Source organism: Phasianus colchicus, chromosome 5 (assembly GCF_987193195.1).
Source record: "Phasianus colchicus chromosome 5, bPhaCol1.hap1.1, whole genome shotgun sequence".
NCBI lineage: Eukaryota > Metazoa > Chordata > Aves > Galliformes > Phasianidae > Phasianus > Phasianus colchicus.
Genome location: NC_143440.1, coordinates 13,197,000 through 13,214,280, shown reverse-complemented (window position 1 = coordinate 13,214,280; position 17,281 = coordinate 13,197,000). Strand labels below are relative to the sequence as shown.

Here is a 17,281-nt window from a genome sequence, read left to right as displayed (position 1 = left end):
CAACATTCCCAGGTGTACAACAGCTCTGCAAAGGCCACTGAGGGAAGGTCTTGGCTGTAGAAGAGATTTACAGGAAAGTGCGTGATCCGAAGGTTCACCTTTAGATGATGTTCTTCTGGAGATGTTAATACCAACTCGATGAGTAGAATGAGGCAGTTCTCCCCTTTGCAATATTTGACCCTTTGAAGTATCCCTGCAAAATGCAATCTGTAAAATGAAAACTCTTTTCCCTTCCACATTCAGCAATGCCTATCATGTCTTTGTCTTGTATTTGACATAACAAGTCATTCTAAAAGAGCAGCACTGATACAAGGCAATTGCCCACTTTGCATTTATTTAATAGTGTTGGATACAGAGGATAAAATATTTTAATATTTTTTCATGTTCAACCCAGCTGCTTTCCTTTAATTATTAGTAGTTTGCTGACTTTCCCTTGGAGGTGGCCTTCCATAGGAAATGCCAGACAGCTCTAAAACCTTCACTGAAAAGTTTTCCACCCACGTTCCGTCTGGCCCTGTCCTGTCTTGTCAAATCAGTCTGGATAAATGAGGACTCAGGTTTGCAGAGTCCTTAGTTCTCCCCAAGCTCTGCATGTCAGTACAATTGCCCAGATTCAGTTCTTTTTGGTCTTTTCCATCCTGCAGCACATTGATTCAGAATTATACTATAAGTTGATGACTTCAGACTATTGATGTGTGTAGTGCACACTTGTGTGTTCCTGTAGGTCAAGCTAGACTGCAGTCTGTCTTGCAGGATGATCCCTACATGATCCCAACTGGGATGATTATTGAGATAATGGATCCCAATTTAAGAAGCAACATTTGCAAATATTGGGTCAGCCTTGTGCCCATTCTCTGCTCTGCCTGTGTCCCATGTCACTGCTGAAACAAAGCTCTGAATCCAAATGATGTCCAACTTTGAAATGTTTTCATGTTGGCAGGGCTGTATTAGCAATGTGCCATCCCCTTGATGCACAGAGTAACTTCAGGCATTTATTTTAAATATATCACCTTAGAAACAGACAGGAAAAATGCACGCATTTTCTTTACTTAAGTTGAAAAATAAATACAGCTGTAATCTAAAGATATGTTTATCAGCACTGATGCCCCTTGGCCTTACTCCAGTGATTTCTCTCACTGCCATCAGTGGGAAAAAGATGGGCTCTGCACAGTAAATCTAGGAATATTTTTTTCTTCTTTATCCACCCATCTATTTTGGGATGTGCTAAATGCTTGCTCTCTGTTGTAACATTAACATCAGTATGTGGAAACTTGGGTTGCTAAAATAAATCAGTGAAATGCAATATACATGACTTCACATAGAACTGCATGTACATTGTTGAGCACAAGCACTCTGTGTTCGCTCTGCCATGCCAGCTGGACCCAGGGTGCTTCCTATTGTACCCCATGGGGTCCCAGAGTGAGGCAAGGGCGAGCTTTGTGCTAAGGGTCTTCTTAGTTGGACCTTCTTAGTTCCTGATTCTGGAACATATTTCTTGATTGCCATTACTATGCTTGTACGTTTGAATTCATGACACTTTCACCAGCCTCAGAGCACAGGGATGGCAAGGTCTATAGTACTTCTCAGTAGCATCTTTTGCATATGGGCCTGATTGTTTGCTGGAGGCAATGGAATTATCATCTATATGGGAAGCTTTGACTTGTGGGGATCTGACTGTGTTTCTTTAGTTTTTGTGAGTTAATGACACTGCCTCCAATCAGACTAAAATGGGACTTTTTTCAACTTAGCAGTTGCTCATTCATGCTAGTATGAATTAGAACACTGAAATTCTTATCTTTAAGGGGAAAAAATGAATGTAAATAAGGGGAATAAAAAAGGGAAAAGCTGAACATTTATAATCTGGACTGTGTTTTCTGCCCACAGTGAAGCCAATAGGAGACCCTCACAAAGCTGGATGTTGGTTAAGGTGCTGAGGGGGCAGCCCTGCCCCAGCCTCTCTGACCAGCCAAGCACCGTGTGCCTGCACAGCAGCCCCGTGTCCTCTGTGCCCTCATTTGTCATCCACTGTGGTCAGCGCCGCATGCACGAGGGAGCCCATGAGTTGTTCCTTTCTTCTTCCTGTTGAAGAGGTACAAGCTGCACAAATTCCTTCAGTAATAATCACCTAAGGGAGAATAGTGACTGATCTGTCATCAAACGCTCAGAGCTGATGATGGTATCTGTTGTTTATTTGTTTGGCTGTTCTTTTCTCTGTGAAGTTTAAGCAAGAGCCGTAAGTCACAGGGATATGACAAGGAGCAGGTTGTTGTGTGTGGGCTCCAGCAACTGGCTGTTCTTGCCCAAATGCACAGATACACCCTGATACTTGCTTATCAATGACAATCTGCTCAGAGCTTCATGTTTTTCAGTTTTGTGGCAAGCTTGCAAGGTTACATATATACACTGAATGAAACATACCCCACCGGTTATTTTTAGAGAGGCTCTAAACAAGAAGCAAATCCCTGGAGCAGCGCTGCCAGAGATGCTTAAAGTTCAAATCCAAATTAAAACTGCCAATCTTGGGCTTAAATTCCAACCTGAACTTGAGGAAAACTGTGATCTGTACCTTGAACTTTGTGACAGAAAACGACTTCTAAGTGTTTTCTAATGCCTGAGTGTATATGAATATGGTAAAGTCACTTAAAATTAGATCTTACATGGAAAATCTGAATATTTGGGAATGCAAAATACTGTCGAAAGGCTTTAATTCATAGTAGCTGCAATGGAATCTGGAGAGCTTAATTTATTAGGACTCCCACTTCAATTACAGCTTTGTAAGTTCTCATCATGTAACTGTGAGGCAAATACACTTATATACCTCACAGACCTTCTTAGTGAAGACCACTGATGTGTAAGACTTGGTTTGGAAATCACTAGGACACCACAGGAAGAAAGTCAACCCCTTTTCAGCAGTGTCTTTGCACAAATTAACTGAAAGTAGCGCAGCTGAAGCAAGCACTTGATTTCTTTGCTGAATCAGAGCCTGTATCTTCTTCCTGCCAAGGCAGCGATCTTAACACCGTTCCTAAATGCACCAGTAACTCTAGAAGCTCTAATGAAAGTCAAGATAATGCCACAGATTTTATAAATAAGGGTCTTTATTTAGAATACTGTTGAAAACATTCTTGGCAATCACATCGTATAAATATATAAAGTTAAAGTTTGGCACAACAAACCAAGCAACATTAAATATATATATTTTTAATTTTTCCTATGTTTGTTTTGTTTTTAATTTTAGCTTTCGTTTAGTTTTTTTTTTTCCCTTTTTCTTCTTTTTTCTTTTCTTTTTTCCTTTTTTCCTTTTCTTTTTTTCTTTTCTTTTCTTTTTTTTTTTTTTTTGCAAAGCAACTCTTATTTACAATTATACAAAAAGTTTTATAAAAAATGGTCCACAACCTTATTTTGGCCAGAACAGGGGTAATAAGAAGAAGGATCTGTCACGCCACTGCTGTTGTAGATTTCTTTTTTCCTCCGTATTCAAGAGCCAGGTTCCTATTCTCCAAAGCCCAAATTAAACATTGGCCATTTCCCCGTCTACGCTTTTATCTCTAGACATATTAAATAACTTTAGTTTAGCAACCAATAAATAACTAAGCGTATTCTGTAGTAGTACAGGTTTGAAAAGTTACAGAAGGAATTTTGCATGATATTTTAAAACTGAAACAAAAGTCTTGAAGTCCTTTCTGTTTTAGAAGGCAGGTCTTGGAGCTTGGCTGAACGGAGCAATTTGTTCTCGGCGCAGTCCGGCTGGACCTGCCTTTATAGCACTTGGTAAATTGGATTGCTGCTGCTGCTGCTGTCCTGGGGAAGCGGGGTGCAGTTGGTGGGGGAAGGAATCTGGGCTCCACTGTCGTTCAGGCTTGCTCCTTCCTGGGGGGAACAGGGACTCCCTTCAGCAACAGCTTCAGCTGGAGGCAGTATTGGACATGTGGAGTTGTCTGTGGAAATCCTCTCCACAATGCTTGAGAGGCAGTCGAGGCTGGAAACAACGGAACTCTTGCCATGCTTTGGGTCTGAAAACAAAGACAAATGTGATCCATTTATCCACTGTGTACTTAAATTGTAAGACGTAGTTCTTTCATAAAAACCCAGCAAGTGGCTGAAGTACGCGTCTGAGAGCATGCAAAAAATCAGAGGAAATGAGTATGAGTGAAGGATGCCAGCTGTCAGGAAAGGAATTGTCATCTGTGAAATAGAGGAGAGACCCAAGTAAAACACGCTGCTATTCAGGGAGGGTGGATCCAGGGCTTCACTTCAGTCTTCAGAAAGGGAATGGAAGATTGGAATTCTGTCAGGCCTTTCTCCAGTTTGGATTAATGATACCTGGTTAGAACAGGCTTCACACAAAATGGGGTTAAGACTAAAAATCAGTTGCAGAGAGGGATGTATACCTAGACGCTCTATTTGCAAAACAGGAAATGCAGCTCTAACACATCCCCTATACTTGCAAATACATTTACATGAAATCCAGTGCTTCTGCCAGCATCAGCAGCTCACTGGCTGGAGAGGCGGGGTCCTTCTCCAGCTTGGCTAAGTGACTGAGGACGGAGAAGGCCACGGGGAGGCTACAGCAATGGCTGCCCCCATCCTCCATGCTTCATACAGCCATATTCTCAACTGCAGATACTCACCATTTGGTGATTCCGTGTAGTAGCTGCTGTCGTAGCTGTTTCTCCTGCGAGAGCTGCAAGGCGGCCCGCTGTACTCCATCTGGAAAGGAAAATAATCTGAGTGAGGCTGGGGGACTGCCTTTTCCACAGATCCTGGGAACCATCTGATTTTGTATTTCAGTAAGCTAATCTGTGCCATCGCTCTCAGCTGAAATGATGTCAAGTTTGTGTCGTAGAATGAAGCAGACAGAATTAACTTGCTTTAAAAAAGGAATGGGTTTACACTAGAATATTTGTGTGTCATGTCCATTCCAAAGGGAAATTACCACCATCGCTATGACTGATGCTGTGGTTTTACCAGAGATGAGGTTTTCCAGCAGTCTCATGTACGGCTATGGTCAGCTTAGAAAAGGCAACTCAAGAGAGGAAGGAATTCTTTTGATCTCACTTTGAACGACTTTCCCAAACATGAGTTCCTCTGAGAAAGCCACTACTCTACCTTCGGATTTCTTTCAGTTTCTCTTCCTACTCTGGTTTTGTAAAGAAAAACCGCCAAACCCTGACCAATATATTTGTGGTCAACGTGTGAATCTACAATGAAAAGGCTGTATTTTGAAGACGGGACATTTGTAACTCTCTCCCATTTGCCAACTACTTCACAGTCCCAAGTACTCAGCTCCCTGATTATTATCCCCACTAAAAAACAGAAAAAAATCCCAGAAGTGCCCTTGCGGTCCCGTCGTCGGCAGCAGTCCTGCAGCCACCCTTGTCCTCTCCCCATAACCCACGGCTCTAAGCCTGGGCTCTTTTTTCTGCTGCCAGTAAATGTCTGCAGAGGGATCAAATGAAAGGAAAGCTGGCCTTCTTCAAAAGGGTCAAGGAAAACAACTCCCGTTACTTGGGCCATCCTCTTGTTATCCTGATGAATGACAGAAAACAAACCCTACACTTGATCGGTTGCCCTGCGCGTTTTCCCCTGCAATTCCCACACCCAAGGGGACCTGCCTCACCGCCGTCCTTCGAGGAACAGACAGCAAAGCGTGAAATCAGAGGTACCCAGGGGCCATGTGCTCCCAGGCAACCTCCCACAGAGCTCCCCGGCACACAGGCACTGCCTAACCTTCCTCCCAAGAATCTAACAGATTTCCCTTCTCTTCCCAGAGACCTGGCACGTGGGGACCCTGCTGCTGGGCTACAAGGAGGAAGGACCTCATGTCCTGCCCGGGGCACTCACCATGCCGTCGGAGCAGTTGGAGCGAGGGCTGGATGCATCCGACTCCCCGCTGTAGTGCTCCAGCACCGGGTAGTACGCATCCTCCTGCTCGCGCAGCAGGGCCTGCAGGCTCTCGATGTAGCGGATGGCGTTGCGCAGGATCTCCACCTTGGGCAGGCGCTGGTTGGGGTTGGTGGAGGTGCAGCGCTTGAGGGTCTCGAAGGCCTCGTTGACTTTGCTGAGCCGCCGCCGCTCCCTCATGGTGGCGGCTTTGCGGCGGTCGGCGTTGGTGGTCTTCCTCTTGCAGGCCTTGCACGCCCACAGCAGGCAGCGGCCGGCCTGGTGGTGCCCGCTGGGCGCCCGCACGTGCTCCTCCTCGTGCGGGTGCCCGTGGTGGTGCCCGTGGTGGTGCGGGTGCTCCTCGGGCTTCAGCAGCCCGCCCACGTGCACCAGCCGGGGGTCCAGGTCCTCGAAGAAGTGCATGTCCGACGTGTTGAAGCACGGGTCGTCGTAGAAGTCGTCGGCGGCCGTGAAGGAGCAGAGGGAGCCCTCCGTCATCTCCATGGGGCCCAGTAAGTCCATGGGGGCGACTGGGAGCGCAGAGCGGGGCGGGACGGCGGTCGGGGGGCACGGGGGGTCCCGAGGGCGGCTGCGCGAGGCGGGCACGGAGCGGGGCCGTCGCACCCTGAGCCACGAGAGACCTCCGGCGCGGGTCGCTGCCGCCACGCCACCGCCGCCGACCCCTCTCCGGCCGCGCCGCCCCGGGAGCGCCGCTCGGGGCCGTATTTATGCCGGAGCCCCCGGCGGGCCGGGGCGGGGCGCGGCGGGGCGGGGAGGGGGCCGCGGCTGACGGAGCCCCCGGAGCCTCGGCCCCCTGCGGGGTGGGGAGGGGGAGCTGCGCGCGGCGGCGCGGCTCGGGCCGAGCGGCCCGCGGGTGCCGGAGCCCCACGCCTCGCCCGGCGGGACGGCCGCGGCCGCGCGGTAACCGCGGGGGCGTCCGCGACGGAGCCGGGGCGGCGGGGCGGCGGGGCGAGGGCGGCGACGGGGTCGGGGCTGCGGCGCTGCGCGGCCGCCCGCAGGGGGGAGTAGCGGCCCGCGGCCGTCGGCGGAGCTCGGCGAAGCGGAGGGAACGGGAGCGAAGCGCCCCGTCGGAGCTGCGGGAAAAGGCTCCGGGCCCGCCCGGCGGCTCGCGGAGCGCTGCGCCCTTCGCCCCGCGGCGACGCGCCGGGGCTGCTGCCTCGTGCCTTCCGTCGGCGGCCGGGCGCGTGACGCCGGCCGGGAGCTGTTCCGTCAGAACCCCGGCGCGGCGCCCGCAGGACGGGCCCCGGAGCCGCGAGGTGTCGCGCGGGGCTCCGGCGCGGCTGTCGGAGCTCGGCCTGAGGCGCGGGGCCGAGCGGGAGGGCGAGGCTCGTCCCTCGGGCACGGCGACTGCGGGAAGCGCGTGGCTCCTCAGCTGAGCCTGCGGCCGTGTCTCTGCAGTGACACACCTGAGTTACAGTAAGTGACTCTTTGCACCTCGGCTCACATGCATACAGCTGCGTCTCAGGTTTCTCTTTGAGCTCAGCCTCAGCTCACCTTAATTCCAAAGCCTTGGAAGAGATTGACGTTGCGTCGTGAGCGGTGTTGTGCCGCACGTGTAACCGCGCTGCAGCCCTATTGCTGGTGCAGTACAGTGTGCTGGTTTGGGCAGATAGCCGTGGCAGAGTTGGGGATGTGGAAGAGCAGATTGGCTTTGGTAAATGTCTCTTAAGGCTGCCGGATTCTGGGTTTGGAATATCACTTAAGCTGGGAAGTTTGGGTCTTTCTCCAGTACAGAAGTACTGCAGCATTTCAGCTCTGTGTTTTCATGAACTTTATGATTCAGGGAGTTATGGATACTTTTAATCTACCACGGGCTAAAAGTAACCTCCATTCTGCAGTTATAAGTGCTGGTGACATTCCGACTCCTCTGAAATCAAAGGCAAAGCTCCCCCTGCAGCAAAGCTGAGAGCATCTCAGAAGGTGACAGACATCAGTTGGCGGTCAGGCCTGTGGTCCCCATGCCTGTGGCAGCTCAGATGGGCTGTCACCATGGTGGGTTCTTCTGTTGTTCTGTCATTCCATTTTTGCAAAAATTCATAATCTGCAGCCCTCATTTTCTACTTATGTGTTTTGAAGTACAGAGATAAGAATTGTTAGTCACGTTCTGTCCTTACCCCAAAGATCAATTTTTTTTTTCAAGTTGATGTTTTGGACTCTGTACAAGTTTGTTCTTTCACTGTATCCAGTGCTGAAAAACGATCCACCCCAAGGAGAGCAGCTATTAATCAGCCCTACACATGCAGAAGTGTATCTCCCAGCTGTTCTGAGGCAGAGCAGCAAGCTCATGAAAACACTCCACTGTTATTGTAGAGGCTCTTTGATACAGAAGGAGAGAACAGAATGTTTGTTTTAACCTTTACAGAACTGCTAAAGTAAAAATAATTTGTATTCAAAACCATGTTTTGTATACAATAAGACAAAACAAGTATAAATGAGAAATAGTTGTATGGCTTAACAGGTGTGCATTGGTTGTCAAGCATTGGTGCTGGCCTTGCTGACCCACTCAAAACACGGAAACTTTCCTCGGGTCATTGGTTTAATTTGTGGAAATGCTAATTTTGGTAATATTTACCTAAAGCTACAGCATAATCTGCCACTGTGAGCGTGCATCTAGGTTGTATCTGACCCCAGGAAAAGGCATTTGAGGACTGGCACGCGTAGTGATTAATTTGGGCAGAGTGGTAACAGATGGTGAGACTTGGACAGGCAATACTGAGAGACTGCCAGTAATTGCCTATGAATGCTCGTAAGTGCATGAGCTCACCTAAGTGGAAAAGTCGGGAGAAAGCCATGACCAGCTGGTGAATTCTGCTCAGAATTGTCTTGCAGTGAAGCTGCCCTTGAGCAGCTTCAACCTGCTTTAACAGGGGGGTTAGACTAGATCATCTCCAGAGGTCCCTTCTGGCCTCTATGATTGTGCAAGGATGTGTTCCCTGCTGCTGGCACCAAAAGTTCAATTATCTTTCTGGTATTTTGCCCAAGGATAGCTTTGTCCAAAAAGATGCTGTGGGCCTGAAACAAGCAAAGAAGAGTATTCCAAGATGCTCTTGTCAATGTTGTGTGGCCGGAGTGGAGAAGAGGAAGGATATGGCATGATCTCCATCAAGAGACTTGAAGTGAATTTCCCACTCTGATTGCAAACAGCAGCAAGCTCCCTTCCCCTATAACCACAGGAATTTCTTATGGCAGCATTTGGAAATACACCATTTTTGATTCCTGTTTGGAAGCCTCTGTTGCTGTAACTCATAATTGTAAGTAAAGAATAGGTCTCTTCAAAGCTTCATGTTTGAATGCTATATTTAGTGCAGTGATGCTTCTGTGGCTATCCTGGATTATTTGGGCTTTGCTTTGCAAGAACAGATACAGAGTGCATGTATGACCAAGCATTCAGCAGAGGAAGAGTATCTGTACAGCTGCTCTAAATGCTGTTGACTTTATACCTGTTTCACACTGATCCTTCATCTCATTTTCACAGGGCATGGTTGAAATGAAGCTGAGAGTGGCAGGTTGTACTTCCTGCACTGCGAAGCATGGAGAGGATCATCCTGTACACAGCAGAGGGTACTGCTGACAAAGAGATCACAGGTACATGTGCCTGACAGCACAAGTGTCACATGGACAAGAAAAGCTTTGATTATCTCAGTATCTGATTTTTTCTTTTTCAGAAGATAGACTGGGAAAACAGCTGACTGTGAGATTACCTGGAAAAGAATTGTCACTTCAGGCAGAATCCGGAAGGTATTTCAGAAGAGAGAGGGAGAGAAAGGCCTAAAATCTGAAAGAGTACTGGCACGTTTGGCTACAAGGATAAAGATGAGAAGAGTCTCTGAGAAGCACATACGGCAATATTTCAGGGAAGAAGCAGCAGCAAGTAAGTCTCACATTGAAAAGTTTAAGTGTTGGGCTCCTTGTTCTGTTGGAATTCATTTAAGATCTGCAGTACTTGAAACCGATGCCTGTATTGTAGGTTAACAACTCTTAAAGGAGACTGCTGTATATCAAATGTTGCCTGTACTAGCCATGTAGCACTAGTTTATAACTCAACTAGCAGTTTTGGTCCATTCATACTTAGTGAGCTATGTATTAATACTGAGAAGGACGGATTCCATTGCCCTTATTCATGTTGAATTGCAGTCAGTGGAACTAATTGTTGAATAAGGTATGCTCAGCAAGAGGGTGGGTGTTGGAATCTAGCCCAGATGGAAATATCTGTTGAACTACTGCTGTATTTGAGAGCAGCCACCCCAAACAGATGAATCCAGCATGTTGCTAAAAACATTTCAAACCATTCTTGTGGCACACTGCAGTATTTTTACTACAGAATACAGGAGATGTTTTAAAGTAATTTCCCCAACTAGAAGAAAAAAAAAAGTTGAGTCATTGTACTAGAAAGATGAGGAAAGCATCAATGCTGTAATCATCTGTCTTGTGTTGCAGCACTAACAGAAATTAAGTGATCTACACAGCTTTACAGAAATGGGTACTTAACTGCAGCTGTATAAGGGAGTCAAAGCATTTACTAGAAGTGTTTCATTGTGTTTTTTTGTCACCTTAATACAGTCTTCTAGCATTTATTTTCATTCTGTGGTCTATTGCTTTCATCTTTAAATTCAACCGTGCAACCTTCTCAATCACAGTTAAGTATTGGTGTCATCTCATATACGTATGCAAAATCTCCTGGAAAGTACTGTCGTGCTTATAATATATAAAATGAGGAATACAATGCAAATGCAAAGTGGAATTTAATATGGAACTGAATTTATTGTCAAACATCATAAGAACATTGTTTGCAACATTACATAAAGTAAGAATCTTTCAAGAAAGCAAACCCCAATTGCATATAAATGTGGTATATAAAAAAAAAAAACAATTCACAACCTAGCTGCAAACAGCTGATCTAGTGAGCTGCTCTTCCTAGGTGACCTTGGTAGCCAGTATAGAGAAAGAGAGGCACTCCTGTAGGAGGTGAATGGAAGGAATGTAGAATCACAGAATATCCAGGGTTGGTAAAGACCCATGAGGATCATCAAGTCCAACTCCTGACTCCACACAGGACAACGTAAGAGTTAAGCCATGTGCCTAAGAGCATTGGTCTTATTCCTGCCGTGGAGGAAGTGTTTGCATCCTTCATCTTGGAGAAGTATACAACTATAGAAACAGCTGGGTTGTAAGTAAATGAATTGGACTACTTATTTTTAACTGCTACTGTGATAGAAATAAGCAAGTAAAACCTTGTCTTAAAGCAAGTCTTTTAAAAAGTTCATTACATTGTGTTAGTATGCTAATATAAAATTTCTAATATAAAATCGGATAATATAAAACTAAACCTTTGAGCTTCCTCCCATATAGACATTTCTTTTTTCTAAAGTTTTTTTTTTTTTTAATAAAAGTTGAATATACTGCTAACATAATTTGCATTAGCTAACCCACCCTATTGTTTAAGACAGGAGAGGCCTAGAAGCTTTTGGTTTGTAGGAAGAATTGCATAGATAAAAATGCAATGAATGCTATCAATTTTGGTAACTAGCAACCTTGCTGTCACTTAAACAAGACAATGGAATGGGCTGGATTTTGAGCTGTGGCTCAAATGAGGATGAGGTTCAGGGCGTAAAGAAGGGGAAGTGATAAAGCATCGTGTCCCCCGAGTTTTAGTCTCCAGGCCACTCTTCTCTGTAAAGGTCCACCTTCAAAGCTGGACCACAGTGATAAGAGCTACAGCATTAAAGTACCTCCCTCCCGCTTCATTTTTGCTCCCATCCCATCGTTATTACACTGTGGCAGTGTGGCAGTGCAGTGTATGGTTGCATATATTGGTCCTATGCTGTTCCTGTGCTGGGAGAATTCTTTCTGTGGTCGCTTCAGACTCTCTGAAGCTCCTGCACACTGCTGGAGAGGTAGACAGGGGCTGCACTGCTGACTAGACTCTGGCTCTATGCCTATTCTGAACTCTTTCTGCAACCGGTCCATAAAGTAATCCCCAAGACTATTTCTGCCATCTTGGGAACAATCAAGCCTGCGAGCATTGGTCAGGAGATCTCCCATCATCTTGATCTTCTGGATTTTGGGCCCAATAAATTGTTTCTTGATAGTGCTTGCACTATGAGGGTCTGCATTTTCAATGCTTAGGGCATAAAGCTCTTCAAAGTATCGTGTCAGAGTTTTCCACTGCATCATAGCTAGTTCCAGAGCTTTCATCAAACCGACAGCATAGTCACAATTTGGTTTCTAGAAACAAAGACAGAATTACATTTATTTAGAAGAACAGCTCATCTTTCCATATTCACTGTTTTCCTGCAGCTTCCTATCAAGAAGTCACGTTAGGATTTAAAACTCCTAATCTGGAGCATTTCTTATAGGATTTTATAACTCCTAGAAAATTATACCTGGCTAAGGGGATGAATGCAGATATCTGAAGTACTAACAATATAATGAAAGAAATCAGAGTAACTACTGCTTATTGCAAATGCTTGAAAGCTCATTCCTTGCTACATACCTGGATGGTTTTAGAACAGTAATGGCCTCCTCTTTCTTGCTGATACTTCATCAAAGCCTCTGCAGCTTTTCTCTCTTCCAGAGCTTGATGCAGGAAGAACTTCGAAACATTTGGTAGAGCCACATGTGACTGATCAAAATATTCACCCTAAAAATAAAAAGAAAAAACAAAACAAAAAAAACCCCACACCACACAGATTATTAAGATTTGCTAGAATCCAGGAGTCTTTTCCAATGGGATTTTATCTACCCACAGTCACTTCGAAGACCTTCATCTATGTTTCTACAATACAGTAAGTTTTGTCTCTTTACTTAAAAGTCTTTTTACTTCTATGACAAATCCCTCTGGCTTTTAATTCTAGAGAGGTAACTGTAGTACTGATACAGTACTGTTGTTTGTCTCCAGTACTGATATTCTTTCTTGAATACAAATAATTTTTAAGGCATAGTCCCAGTACAGAGAACATAGGTGAAAAATAAGCTTTCAAAGCTATTAAGATGACGCAAATGCAAAAGAGAACAAGCACAGTTTTGCATTTTCATCTAGTTCCAACACCCCCTGCCACAGGCAGGGCTGCCTTCACCAGTTCAGGCTGCCCAGGGCCCCATCCAACCTGGCCTTGAATGCCTCCAGGAATGGGGCATCTGCAGCTACTCTGGGCAGCCTGTGCCAGGCCCTCACTACCTCCTAAGTTTCTTCTAGCATCTAGCCTAATTTTCTCCTCTTCTTGTTTAAAGCAGCACCTCCTTGTTCTACCACTATCAAACTGTGTAAAAAGCCAGTCCTCTCTCTCTGCTTGTATGCTCCCTTCAGGTACTGTAAGGCTGCAACAAGGCCTCCCCAGAGGCTTCTCTTCTCCAAGCTGAATAAGCCCAACTCCCTCAGCCTTTCTTCATAGGAGAGGGGCTTCAGTGGAACTGAGGGAGTTACAATGTTGTGATCTTCTAGTTCCCTAAGCATTAATATGCAGCACAGCACAGCTTCTGCCTCTTGGATGGGCTGTGGACTGGAGCCCCGCTGTATGCTTATAGCCTAGGAGTGTGCCCGAACCCTGGAGGCACACAAGGCCAGCTGGATGGGGCCCTGGGCAGCCTGACCTGACAAAGCAGCCCTGCCCATGGCAGGGGGTTGAGGCTGGGTGGGCTCCAACTTAAGCCATTCTGTGCTTCTGTGATTTCATAGGTTTTTCTTACTGTCCTGCTCGCCTTTTCCTGCGCTCACTTTCACCTTGCCGTTCACAGAAGCCATGAGATTCCGTATTTCGCAGCCACGGAAGGAAAGTTACCACGCCTGCTAAGGTAAATATTTTACGTACGCGATTAAGAACTTTAGGATGTTAACGTTTTCAAGTTTAATTTCTCCACCGTCTGTTCCTGACTGAGCAGCACCCACCCGCGCCCCTACCAACCACCGGCCTCAGCCACCCCCGGCCCTCCCGCCGCCTTACCAGCGCCTGCAGGCTGTAGGCGAGCTCCAGCAGGGCGCCGGTCACCCCGCACAGGCCCTCCTCCACGGCGGCCGGGAAGCTCTGCCTCACGCGGCTGCCGGGCAGCGGGCGGTGCGCCGGGCAGGCGGGCAGCGTGACGCGGGGCCGCTTGGAGCGCGGCTCGGCCATGGCGGGCGCCGCCATGGGGCAGCCGCGCCGCCCCGCCGCCCCGCCTGATATAGCGGCGGGCACCTGGGCCGCACCTCGCCTCCGCCCGCCTCCCGCCCGACCGGGGGAGGAGGGAGCCGCGTTGCCGCCATTTCCTGCGTGCCCGTGGGCGGCGCGCCCCGGCGGCGGGGTCGCGTCAGGTGTGTGAGCGGCGCTGCTCGGTTTGCGCGGTGGCTGCCAAAGGCTCGCGGCTCCTTCAGCCGCCACGTCACGGAGGTGCAGCTCCGCGTGCTGTTCTGTGAGCGTTTGCTTTCAAGGCGGAGAAGCCGCTGGAGTGGAAATGTGGTTGTACGCCCTTCAGATGGGATAACTCTGTTCGGTGACCGTCTGCTGAGTCAGCTCAATCCTGCGTGCCGTGTATTTCAGCGGCACGTTCTGCTCCCCACAGCCCTGTTCTGAGGACCTTGTGGGCCTGTTGCACGCTGTAATTGTGATTGGGTCCGACTGCCCATCACCGCGGTTACAGGGGTGTGAGAGCTGCTCTGCAGAAACCTGCCTATTTCCACTTCGGTGCCCCATCTTCTGCAGTATTCTGCCCTCATTGTTTAATGGAACTAATCATATTTAGTGCTTAGAATCACAGAATGGTTCGGGTTGGTGGGGATCTTCAAGCCCACCCAGCCCCAGCCCCTGCAGTGTGCAGGGCTGCCCCCCATCACATGGATCGGCTGCCCAGGGCCCCATCCAGCCTGGCCTCGAGGCTTGCCAGAGATGGGACACACTCAGCTTCTCTGGGCAGCTGTGCCAGGGCCTCCCTGGCCTCTGAGTAAAGAGTTTCTGCCTAACTTCTCATCTAATTCCTCCCCTCTTTTAGTTTAAAACTGTTTCACACTGCCTATCAGAAGGGTAGAAAGGATGATCCAGGGAACTACCAACCTGTCAGTATCACCTGTGTGCCAATGAAGATTATGGAGATTAGTATATTAATACATATTCAAATACCTGAAAGGTATACTAAGGCACATGGAAGACAGGGAGGTGATATGGGATAACTAGCATGGCTTCACCAAGGGCAGGTCCTGCCTGACCCATGTCATCTGTCATCATGCTGATGTCATCTGTCTAGGCTTCGGTAAGGCCTTTGACATGGTCCGCTGTAACACCCTTCTCTCCAGACTGGGAAGCTATGGATTTGATGGGTGGACTATTTAATGGACAAGGAACTGGTTGTGAGATTGTACCCGGAGAGTGGTGGTCAATGGTTCAGTGTCCAGGTGGAGGTCAATGACAAGTGCCAGTCGCTCAGGTCAGTGCTGTGACCATTGCTGTTCTTCAGCAATGACATCAACATTGGGATTGAGTGCTCTCTCAGCAAGTTAGCAGATAACAGTAAGCTTTGTGGTTCAGTGGACATGCCTAAGGGATGGATGCTATTCAGAGAGGACCTAGACAGGCTCAAGCAGTGGGCCCAGGTGTGAACCTCATGAGGTTCAACAAAGCCAAAGGCAAGATCTTGGCTTTGGACGTGGTGGTGGTGGTGAACAGCAAGCTAGACACGAGCCAACAATGTGGCCTTGCAGCGCAGAAAGCCAACTGTAACCTGGGCTGCATCAAAAGGAGTGTGGTCAGAAAGGCAAAGGAAGTGATCCTGCCCCTCTACTCTGCACTGGTGAGACCTCACCTGGAGTACTGCATCTGGATGTGGAGTCCTCGGTACAGGAGAGATGTGGACCTCTTAGAGCATGTCCAGAGGAGGGCTGCAAAAATGATCCAAGGGGTGGAACACCTCTATAAGGTCCCGTATGAGGACAGACTGAGAGAGCTCAGCCTCGAGAAGATAAGGCTCTGGGGAGACTTGATAGCAGTCTTTCAGTGTCTAAGGGAGGTCTATAAGAAAGAAGAGGAACAGACTCCTTAGCAGCGTCTGTTGTGATAGGACAAGGGGAAATGGTTTCAAGCTAAAAGAAAGGAGATTTAGACTGGATGTAAGGAAGAAGTTGTTTTTTTTTTTTTTTTTTTTTTTTTTTTTTCACAGTTAGGGTATTGAGTAGTAGGTTGCCACAAGAGCTGTTGGATGCCCTTCCCCTAGGGACATTGAAGGTCAGGCCAGATGGTGCTCTGAGCACCTGATGTAGCTGTAGGTGTCCCTGTTCATTGCAGGGGAGTTGGACTAGATGGCCTTTAAGGGTCCCTTCCAACTCAAATGATTCTATGATTCTATAATATGAAGCGTGAAATCAAAATTAAAATTAAAAGCCAGTTAGTACCTCTGGAGAAACTTGTAGTTTATTTTGTTTGGTGGGCCCTTATGTTCAATTTCTGAGCATAGTAGACTTGATCACATGCTGTCTTTTGGAAGTTCATGTCTTAAGTTATCGCATGGCAGTGACACAAAGACATTTTTTAAAGCCATATATGAAGTATGGGCCTGATCTGACTCACTCCAGAATTCCTTAATTCTAGATATTCCTTAACTCCTTTCTTTGTCATGAGAAAACCATTCAGTTTGTTTTCCATTCTGCCTCATAGAACTAAAGGAAACACATGCCATTTCTACTGCAATTATATTTATTATGGAGAAAATCCATGCAAAGTAACATAGGGGTTCTTGCTGCACAGGGGAGACGATGTCACTGATAGTATCTGGACTGTGGATAGTACCATCTGTTCCAAAAACATGTGATCTCAAATCTTGGTTTTTAAGTAATTCTGTATCCTAGGAGACAAATGCTTTGTTCAGTTTCTTAGTTAGAGCATTGCATCATGGCCTGCAATAAGGGCAACTGTTAGCATCTGCTATCAGATGGGGGCTTTTAAGGTAGAGGAACTGCTGGTCACTTTATTCCACACGTCCTGAAGTATGAAGATGCTATACAAGATTCCTGAATGAACAAGGCAAGAGCAGATAGTTCTGTGCAAGCCATTGCACACAAGGACTCTGTAAACAGGATTGGTGACAAGACTGGCCCTCCTTATTCCTAAAATCCAGGATTATTTAAAACGTACTATGTTAGGCACATGCTTCAGTTTACTTCTGTGATTTGGGATGATATTGATGCAGCACATTTTGAAGTGTTCAAAGTGGTATGCCAGAGTGGGAGCCCAAGAACCACAGCATGGTATGCAGGACTGCAGTTCATGTTCCAGAAAAAGAAGCTCTCGTACAACACACCCCTCCTGTGAATTTGTTGGCTGAGTGTAGCAGAGGACAGAGTTATTGTCAAAAGGCTTCAGTAGTCACCTGAAAATATTTTTTCTGCTGAGAGTGCTTTGCAAATATTTAATTGAAT

The 17,281-nt window shown here is 47.2% G+C and overlaps 3 protein-coding genes across 3 annotated transcripts in view; 1 reads left to right on the top strand and 2 right to left on the bottom strand.

Moving 5' to 3' along the window:
• The window catches only part of TPH1 (tryptophan hydroxylase 1), a 282,192-nt gene extending 276,322 nt beyond the window's left edge, over positions 1-5,870 (top strand). The window contains exons 33-34 of the mRNA XM_090140548.1: positions 1,885-2,090; positions 5,772-5,870. The gene's annotated coding sequence lies outside the window, so the exon portion shown is untranslated. The remainder of the gene's footprint in view (positions 1-1,884; positions 2,091-5,771) is intronic.
• On the bottom strand, positions 3,081-6,587 carry MYOD1 (myogenic differentiation 1). The gene is made up of 3 exons (XM_031614040.2): positions 5,845-6,587; positions 4,632-4,710; positions 3,081-4,013 (listed from the first exon to the last, which is right to left on the bottom strand). Exons 1-3 carry the CDS (start codon positions 6,403-6,405, stop codon positions 3,760-3,762), a joined length of 894 nt encoding a protein of 297 aa, XP_031469900.2. The 5' UTR covers positions 6,406-6,587; the 3' UTR covers positions 3,081-3,759.
• A 4,368-nt stretch (positions 6,588-10,955) lies between these two features.
• LOC116242912 (ferritin light chain-like) lies at positions 10,956-14,027 on the bottom strand. Its single transcript, XM_031613937.2, has 3 exons — positions 13,845-14,027; positions 12,398-12,544; positions 10,956-12,129 (listed from the first exon to the last, which is right to left on the bottom strand). Exons 1-3 carry the CDS (start codon positions 14,025-14,027, stop codon positions 11,617-11,619), a joined length of 843 nt encoding a protein of 280 aa, XP_031469797.2. The 3' UTR covers positions 10,956-11,616.
• Positions 14,028-17,281: the final 3,254 nt, after the last annotated feature.

Excerpts from the sequence above, each read along its gene's own strand:
- MYOD1 (XM_031614040.2), bottom strand. The coding sequence starts at position 6,405 with ATGGACTTACTGGGCCCCATGGAGATGACGGAGGGCTCCCTCTGCTCC. Across the intron at positions 4,711-5,844 it reads CCAACTGCTCCGACGGCATG|ATGGAGTACAGCGGGCCGCC; the intron begins GTGAGTGCCCCG and ends TTTCCTTTCCAG. Across the intron at positions 4,014-4,631 it reads CTACACGGAATCACCAAATG|ACCCAAAGCATGGCAAGAGT; the intron begins GTGAGTATCTGC and ends CTTTGTTTTCAG.
- LOC116242912 (XM_031613937.2), bottom strand. The coding sequence starts at position 14,027 with ATGGCGGCGCCCGCCATGGCCGAGCCGCGCTCCAAGCGGCCCCGCGTC. Across the intron at positions 12,545-13,844 it reads CCTACAGCCTGCAGGCGCTG|GGTGAATATTTTGATCAGTC; the intron begins GTAAGGCGGCGG and ends TTTTATTTTTAG. Across the intron at positions 12,130-12,397 it reads ACTGTTCTAAAACCATCCAG|AAACCAAATTGTGACTATGC; the intron begins GTATGTAGCAAG and ends CTTTGTTTCTAG.